Source organism: Anastrepha ludens, chromosome 6, assembly GCF_028408465.1.
Source record: "Anastrepha ludens isolate Willacy chromosome 6, idAnaLude1.1, whole genome shotgun sequence".
NCBI classification, from domain to species: domain Eukaryota; kingdom Metazoa; phylum Arthropoda; class Insecta; order Diptera; family Tephritidae; genus Anastrepha; species Anastrepha ludens.
Window position 1 is genome coordinate 38,061,004 of NC_071502.1, and position 9,294 is coordinate 38,070,297.

Genomic DNA, 9,294 nt, shown 5'->3' on the forward strand with positions numbered 1-9,294 from the left:
CCGGCATATGAAGATACCCTGCACGATACTAACCACCCATTCACAAGCCTTCTTAAACCCATTCAACCAACTGTGAGGCATTAGGCCACAGGAGACACAGTATCTTGGACTCGTACCTACTAGAGGAGGGATACCTACAATTGCTCCCTGCCAAGGAGCTGGTTCGATTCCTTGGGATACTAAAATTAATTCTGCTGTGATGAAGAGGAGTCTATGGAACACTTAATCACCAACTGTGAGGCATTAGGCCACAGGAGACACAGTATCTTGGACTCGTACCTACTAGAGGAGGGATACCTACAATTGCTCCCTCCTAAGGAGCTGGTTCGATTCCTGGAGTCGAATCCAACCCTGGGCCAGAAGTATTCTACTGCTGCGTCTGCCATCAACGGCTCCACCCGAACTCCACCTCGGTTAGGTGCAATAAGTGCAACGAGTGGAGCCACCTTAAGACCTGCTCAGGCCTTAAGTCGCACAGGGAGTGGTCCACACGGTATGTGGCCACGTGTTGCTCCCGCCAACAGGCGTCTGATGCCTCCACGGCTACCACACCCCCTGATAGGCCGGCACTACCAACCGCCACCACAACCCACACCTCCACGGTGAGGAGCCTATCGGAGCAACACAACTCCCCTTCAACCCCTCCCATCCCTTCCTGCTCCAACCCCAGTGCGGGGACAAACCAGCAGCTCCTGGTCCCCCGTACAGTCTGTTCCGTGTGTCAGACCGTAATACCTCGGAATCTGGTATCAGTCCAATGCAATTCCTGCAGTGGCTGGTGCCATTTTCGGAGATGTTCCGGCCTGCGCACCACCCGTGAGTGGACAACTGCCTACGTTGCCCCCTGCTGCAGAGCTCTGCACCCACTACCGCCCCCGGAGGCGCGGCCGCCCACCACCATCAGGCCGCAACAACCACAGTGGATTGCGCAGCAGGTCCAACGTAGACAACCCCACGCGTCCCTCACCCCCCGGATTACACTGACCTCACCGAGAAGCTTCAAGCTTCTCCAGTTTAACTGCAACGGACTTACGAGTAAGGTCGACGAGATAGTCGACTTTATGAGCCGGCACAGTATCAAAATAGCTGCGGTTCAGGAAACAAAGTTGCACGCTAGGTCATCTCTGATCACCAGGGATGGCTATAACGTGCACAGACGCGATCGCGAGCGAGACAATGGTGGTGGCCTAGCGTTCATAGTCCACCACACAGTGCAGTATCGTCTCATCGATGAAGGAATCGACCGCAGGGACAGCACCTTAGAATGTCAAGGCATAGCTGTCCGGTCAGGCGATTCCGAGCTCGAAATCTTTAATGCATATATACCCCCTGTCACCTGCTGCCCGGCAGGATATCACCCTGATATAGGTGCGCTCATCAGAGGTGAAAACCGATTGGTTGTAGGTGACTTTAATGCGCATCACGATCTTTGGCATTCAAGCCTGCCAAATGATCGTAGGGGACAGCAATTGGCAGAGCAGATAGACGACTCGACATTCAGCACTGTGAACGACGACGCCCCCACCATTGTAGTGGGCAATTGTAGCAGCTCGCCTGACCTAACAATAGCTAGCGCGGGTCTGATAAATAGCATAACGTGGCGACCTATGCTATCGCTTGCATCAGACCACTTGCCCATTATCGTCTCGATTGAGAGACCTGCCGACTTCGTTTCCGCGAATCACCGGTCCTATTTTAACTTTAAAAAAGCTAATTGGGCCGGCTTCGCGGAATTCACCGAGGACACCTTCGCCGCTCTTCCCATCCCCACTGATGTGCGCGTAAGCGAACGCGCATTCCGCAAGGTGCTCACAGCTGCTGCGGCTCGCTTCATCCCAGCTGGATGCTATAAGGACATCCGTCCTCATTTCCCAGCAGAAGCAGCCAGTTTAGCAAACGAGCGTGACCACCTACGCCAGGCCGATCCCGGGGATCCCCGCATAAGGGATCTCAATTTGGAGATCCGGCAACTGGTAAATCAACATAAGCGGACTAAATGGGTTGAGCACCTGAAGACTTGTAACCTCACCTCCGGAGTGAGTAAGCTCTGGTCCACCGTTAGGTCCCTGTCGAACCCGACGAAACACAACGACAAGGTGGCTATCACCTTCAACGGTTGTACTTCGTCGGACCCGAAGAGATGCGCGAGCTATTTTAGCCGGCTGTTTACACTGCATCCTCCGGGCGACAGAACCAAACGTCGTGTTACCAGAAGGCTGCACAAACTGACGAACGACAGTGCGCCACTTACTTTCTCCGGTGATGAGGTTCAGGGGGCCATCAACAAGTCGAAATCATCGAAAGCCATTGGCCCTGACAGACTTAACGCGCTGATGCTGAAGCATCTGGGACCCCTGGGAGTAGGATACCTCACAAGGGTCTTCAATTTGTCTCTGGCCACTCTCATCATCCCTGACATGTGGAAAGCAGGGAGAGTGGTCCCACTATTGAAACCTGGGAAACCCGCCAACCAAGGGGAGTCTTATCGTCCGATAACTCTCCTTTCCCCAGTAGTGAAGACACTTGAAGCCCTCCTACTCCCACTCTACACGACACACCTGGCCCCAGCCCCACATCAGCACGGATTCCGACGAGTGCACAGCACCACCACGGCACTCACAGCCATAAACGCCCAGATAAATCGCGGGCTTAACCAAAACCGCCCCTGCGAGAGGACTGTCCTAGTATCGTTGGACCTAAAGAAGGCTTTCGATACAGTCAGCCATTCCACGCTACTAATATAGATGATATTTATCAGTCGACACTCCCGCCAGGGCTGAAGAGGTGGTCCGCGAACTACCTGAGCGGTCGGCACTAATCAGTGATTTTTCGAGATCAAATGTCAAAGCAGAGGAAGATTAAGCAAGACGTACCGCAGGGTGGTGTCCTTTCACCCTTGCTTTTTAACTTCTACATCTCGAAGCTCCCCCAACCACCAGCAGGAGTTTCCCTGATCTCATACGCTGACGATTGCACGATAATGGCGTCGGGCAATGGCATCGATGGCCTGTGTTCCAAAGTGAACAACTACCTCACCGACCTTTCTCGCTTTTTCACTGCGAGGAATCTCCAACTTTCCCCCACCAAGTCCACGGCGACCCTATTCACCACCTGGACAAAGGAGGTCAAGCTGTCCCTTAAGGTAAAAGTCGACGACACACCAATTCCGACTGTGAATAACCCCAAAATTTTGGGTGTAACCTTTGACAGCTTGCTCTCCTTCTCTGCGCATACAACCGCAATTGCCACTAAAGTCCAAAATCGCAACAAGGTCCTCAAATCGCTGGCCGGCAGCACTTGGGGCAAAGACAAATAACTGTTGCTTTCGACATTTAAGGCAATTGGCCGGCCGGTTCTAAACTATGCTGCGCCTGTCTGGTCGCCTGGTACTAGTGATTCGCAGTGGACAAAGCTTCAGACATGTCAAAATACCGCCATTCGGACAGCGACCGGGAGCCTCCTGATGTCACCCATACAACACCTACACAACGAGGCACAAATGCTCCCAGTTGCGGAGCACAACAAATTGCTCAGCAAGCAGTTCCTGCTGGGGTGTTACCGCAGGTTTCACCCCTGCAGACACCTGCTTGAGCCTGAGCCGCCTCCCAGGCACGTCAGGAGACACCTCCTCAACTACGCTGACGAACTCCAGGACAAAACTGACCGAAACCTACTGGACCGGACAGTATTTAGACAGTCAATAAATGACATTCACCGGGAGACCGTTACCACCTTCATGAACTCCCGTCCTGTGAATGCCGTAATCGGAGTCCAACCACCACCTATTGCAGATGAAGAGCTCCAGCTTCCCCATGAGACTCGTGTAACATTGGCACAATTACGTTCTGGATATTGTAGCAGGTTAAACTCCTACTTATCCAGAATCGACCCCGACATACCAAACACATGTCCGGCATGTGAAGGTACCCCGCACGACACTAACCACCTCTTCACATGCCCCCTCAATCAGACTCATCTAACCCCCCTCTCCCTCTGGACCCAACCTGTCGAAACAGCATGTTTCCTGGGCCTACCCCTAGATGAGCTAGACGAAGACGACTGATGATATACTTACACTGACAGGGCTAACTATGCTGTTAAAAACAACAACAACATTCCTTGGGATACTAAATAATTACAATTAAGTGACTAGGTTCGTACAATAAATCAATCTGGTCGCAGTGCATAAAGACCTTAGCCTAACCCGTACAACCATTACCATTCTTAGCCTTTAGCACGCATATATTCTAATAATCTGGTCCATTATATTTCTCCTGATTTATTGCTGTTGTACTCCCGAATCATTTGTGATATCAATTTGGACAAGCAACATATGGGGTAAGTGCAATACATTGCGGACATTAAGATATACTTTTTTTTAAAGAGCACAATGCTACATCGCATTAGTAGAATCTAAAACCAACGAAGTAAAAACCTTGTCTGCATAAATTGTTCGGTTGTACACAAGTTCTCCGTTAACTCTTTCATAATTGTTAGAAAAATCATCAAAATAATAATTAGTTGATAAATAAATTAACATACACATCACCAGAAATCATTTCAATTATAGAATGTAAGCGAAAATTTTCTCGCAAAGAGAAGAAAAAGCGAAAAAGTTAACAGCCGGAAATTTATGCATCACTTACAAAAACTTACAAATTTCTTCGACACAGGATGAGCGTCTCGTATGCAAATAATTGTCAATTTAGTTCTCACTCTTTGAGTGGATAATTTTATGGTGGAATAGGAATAGCTATTACCAATTTTTGTTTTATCGAAACCCGACTGTTGTCTTCATAAAAAAAAAAAAAAAAAAAAAAATTAGAAAGCTCATCAACGGCACCGTTTCCTTCTCGTCATTTCTTGCCAACGAGCTATTTTATTCAACACCAGATATGCAACTTCACAATTTTCGCGTTCCATTATATGATGCTCCACAACCAATAAAACAGTAAAAATTCCACCAGAGACGTCCACTAAACATGCAACTCTTGTTTTGTACATCTGCGCATTTTTAAATCGAAATCCGTTTATTTTTGTAATTAAATTATAAAATATATTACAAGCATCAATCACCAATATTGTTTAGTATTCTAAATTGACTGCATTCAATCATAATACAGATAATAAAGTGTAGCGATACCCCAAAATTTTGGTGTATCATATACGTAAGAAATGTAACCGTCTTTTTCTGCATCCCAAAGGAAGTTGACCAATGAACAGTAGCCTTGCATTATTTTCTCACCAATGCTTACAATGCAAACATAACGGTATCTGAAATATTAAACGCAATACTTTAAGTAGTTGAATTGTGTATTCGAAAAGAAATAAATCACTTTCACCAAAGTTCTATGTTTTTATAAACTAAATAAAACTTGCTCAAATTCGCCAATTTATCTAGGATAAATCCGGTCAAAATGAACGTGCGATCAATATGTGAAGCGCCTCTACGTACGAGTAGTAACCACTATTCACTTGACTTGGTGGACTACATTTTATTCATAAATATGCTATGGTTAAATATAAATTCTAAGTTTGTTAGATTGTTTTTTCTTCACTTTACTTAACTGCAGCTATTTATGGGCCTTCACTTCTACAGTATTTGTTTTTTTCTGTTCACTATTTAGTGGTTGGTTTTTGTTCTTGTTTTTTCTTTTGAACTGCTCCCACATTTCAAAAAAATAAAATACAATTTTTACAAAGTGTGCAGAAATTACAATATCTTTAACAGTAGAGGAAAATGTGGTTTACTTTTACTTACAGAGGTATAGTAAATTTAAAATTTTGAATCTGTTTTATTCGAGTTTTGGCGTTTTTTCAGCAAATGTGCGTTATGCACATAATACTCACCGATCATAGTGTTGCGATTTAACACGATTCTTGATCTCTTCGCTAATTTGTGCGCATAGTGTCAGCGATTGTTTTGGCGAATATATAAAGTTTTCAAATGCATCGTCCATCACCGTTTGAATGATTTTCTCGCATACCTCCTTATTTAGCGGGAGTTTCGGATCTAGACGATATGTGGGTAAGTATTTTAAAACTGGCTGCAAACATACAGATATTGGGGAACTTATACTGCTGTTGTGTTGTGAAAAAGGCATCTTACCCGCGCTTGGGGAACTGTGAATGCACCACTTGTTCTACGCCCGGATGATAATTTGAGTGAACCACGTTTCTGCAAATTAAACACACAATGTACAATAAAATCAATTGCATTCGTACCTACAAGTGAATTTGTAAAAGGTTGTCTATCGCTGCTTAGTTATGGATTTCTATATACACATACATGTGTACTGTACGGTAATATGCATGTATTTATAACCTATATGTACATACAAACGTAAATGGAAGAGTGGCGTTGAAGGGCTGCGTGTTTGGTGAGCATTGCTCTTCAGTTACGTATGTGTTGATTATTTGATTAATGATAATTACATTTAATGTCATCGATTACGCCCGCTATAAATCAGAATGCCGTCCGTCCGCAAATGCATTGCAAATGTGCAAAATACAAATTCAACTACATACGTATTTTATTGATACTAACTGGTTTATTAATCCAAATATAAATTGACAAATTGATTAATTTATTACCTCCTCCTGTGCCTGACTTAGACACAAGTCAACGAGGTTAGACCAATTCTCTGCCATTGAGAACTAATCAACAGCAAACACATTTGGCCTCGTTAGCGAAATTGGCTAAATGTTAAATCGATATGACGTAAATAAAAAGTTTATATTATACCTATGCATGTGTGTTTGTATGTATATAATAATCTTCATTTCTTGGTACAAATCGCTTTCTACGCTTTCTTTCCATAATTAACTAATTTGAATTTCAGAATAAGCATGCATGTACATACATATATACGTACATAAGCATGCAAGTTTGCAGCGAATAAACGATGTCACGCATCCCTTTTACAAAACTTATACCGTTACTAGTTGCGATGTGCGGACGTACTTCGGATGTTGTTTCCATGATGCTTTTAAATGGTAGAGTTAGTTGAAATACTTCAAAATAAGCCCAGAAAATATAAAAATGAAAGCTTGTTCAAAACGAGTCACAGTAAATATTATTTTGCTTCGTAATCAAAAATATTATAAGATTGCGTGGGATGTCATAAATCGAAAATAAATATTTGTAAGTGTTGGAAAATGCATACATACAATATAAAGATTGGGGTATCAGCTAGAATCTTAATTAAAATGGTATAAAAGCGTCGTTAAATATTTTTCAGTATCTGTAATAAATACTTTGAGATAAGGTATTTAACTTTTCTTTGAAACTTTTTTTTATGAACGCATTATGCATTGCAAGAACACACGTCCCGAATTTTTATAAATATTGACAAATTTTTACTATTTACTTATTTTCATTTGAAATATTTTTTTTTTATAAATTTATAAAAGAATCTACAAATTGTGATCAATATCTTAAACTTCTTAAACAGAATTTTCGAACAAAACTTAGGTAATCAGTTTTGTAGCCCATTCAATTTTATTATATCATAATAAAATGAAATTTTGAAGTAGCTCAAAACTGTCGTCGCTTTTTGATAAGTTTTTCTTACATTTTTTTTTTTTACATTTTCTCCATGTAACATTCTTTTCTTCAGAAAAAAATTTCAATATCGTATGCAAAACAAAAAAATCTAAAAAATGAATGCCATTTACGTATTCTTCATTATACGAAAAATTAAATAGACTAAAAAACAGCATAGTCAGAAGTTTTGTAATTCTTCATATTAAAATGTTGAAAGTTTTGTCACAATTTTTAAAACTTGTTGAATTTTTATGAAACTCGTACAAAGATTCATAAGTTTTTATACAAATATTACGAAAAAATTTTGTTTGAAAAATATTATGAATGTTGTAAAAAGATAAAGTGACTCACTTATGTGGGCCCAAGTGTTTTTCAATTTTATAAAAAAACTTTTCGTTCAATCGAACCGAATACATATCGCTGTTTTTGTTTTTAAGCAAATTAATATTTCTATAGTCTTTGTCTGCTTTGTAGTTATAGAGAGCGTCAAAAATATACGAAGCACTTTTTGTCATGATACAGTTTTTTAATGTGAATGATTTCATTTAGCTTTACGTTCAGCGCGTGATTGCAAGAGTCTTCCTGACACCCGTTTCTGCACCCCGCGCTTCGAATCAGAATAAATAAATTATTCTAATCCTAAAAGATAGGCGTCTTCTTGAAAATGTGTACTTAGCCCATGTGCGTGATTAATGTAGTTGCATACATGAACAAAAGCCAAAAGAGGATTAACGTAAAGAAATACATTACAGTTTACGTGCTAATTGTCAAATAAATTTAAGTCACTTTGTTGAATACACTTTGGCAATAGTTGTATTTTTATCATGTGACCGAGCTTAAGAATTGTACGAAGATAATATGCGCTTATTGCGGATAAAGCCAACTTTTATATCGGTTAAGGCAATTGCTAATGAGCATTTTTTTCTTTTTTTTTTTTCAATAAAATAACAAATTAGCAGATATTTAAAAAAAGGACTTCGGGCTAGCAGCAATATCCCAAACATTTATGGGGAATGTTTTTGTTGTTACAACAACAGCATTCAGTGACACATGCTCAATTTTCAAATTTCGCAATGAAAATTTAGGAAAACATTGTTCAAAGGTTGCATTATTATATGTAAATTGACTTAATAAACTAAGGATAAAAAATAAATAAATAATTGGCGCGTACACTTCTGTTAGGTGTTTGGCCGAGCTCCTCCTCCTATTTGTGGTGTGCGTTTTGATGTTGTTCCACAAATGGAGGGACCTACAGTTTCAAGCCGACTCCGAACGGCAGATATTTTTATGAGGAGCGTTTTCATGGCAGAAATACACTCGGAGGTTTGCCATTGCCTGCCGAGGGGCGACCGCTATTAGAAAAATGTTTTTATTAATTTTGCTTTCACCGAGATTCGAACCAACGACCTCTCTGTGAATTCCGAATGGTAATCACGCACCAACCCATTCGGTCACGGCGGCCGCAACTATAACTGATAAACTAAGGATATATCTATATAAAACGTCCATTTTTTCAGCGTTGTGGAATGTAACTGTGAAAAGTCATTGACTAATGGAGATTTAATTCAGTAAAAAATGTGAATATAGGTAATAACATCAGTCCCAATCGTACATACATATGTGCAATTGTATTAATTCAAATAGTATCGGAATGGTTTATGCACTTGCAACAACACAATGCCAACGCTTCAGCCATGATTGGAATATTCTACAGATGATACAGAGGCATTTGTTGACGAAAGTTAATA

The 9,294-nt window shown here is 41.5% G+C and overlaps 1 protein-coding gene across 3 annotated transcripts; it reads right to left on the minus strand.

The window, feature by feature from the left end:
- Window positions 1-5,012: 5,012 nt before the first annotated feature.
- Window positions 5,013-7,076, minus strand: LOC128868097 (dynein light chain Tctex-type protein 2B). Of its 3 annotated transcripts, none has more exons than XM_054109832.1 (4): window positions 6,965-7,076; window positions 6,110-6,178; window positions 5,851-6,047; window positions 5,013-5,274 (listed from the first exon to the last, which is right to left on the minus strand). In XM_054109832.1, the coding sequence occupies exons 1-4, from the start codon at window positions 6,980-6,982 to the stop codon at window positions 5,109-5,111; spliced, it is 450 nt and encodes a 149-aa protein (XP_053965807.1). In that variant the 5' UTR covers window positions 6,983-7,076; the 3' UTR covers window positions 5,013-5,108. The 3 variants fall into 3 exon arrangements, with proteins under 3 accessions (XP_053965807.1, XP_053965806.1, XP_053965808.1); XM_054109831.1 differs by lacking the exon at window positions 6,965-7,076 and adding an exon at window positions 6,595-6,686; XM_054109833.1 differs by lacking the exon at window positions 6,965-7,076 and adding an exon at window positions 6,436-6,506.
- Between the last annotated feature and the right edge of the window lie 2,218 nt (window positions 7,077-9,294).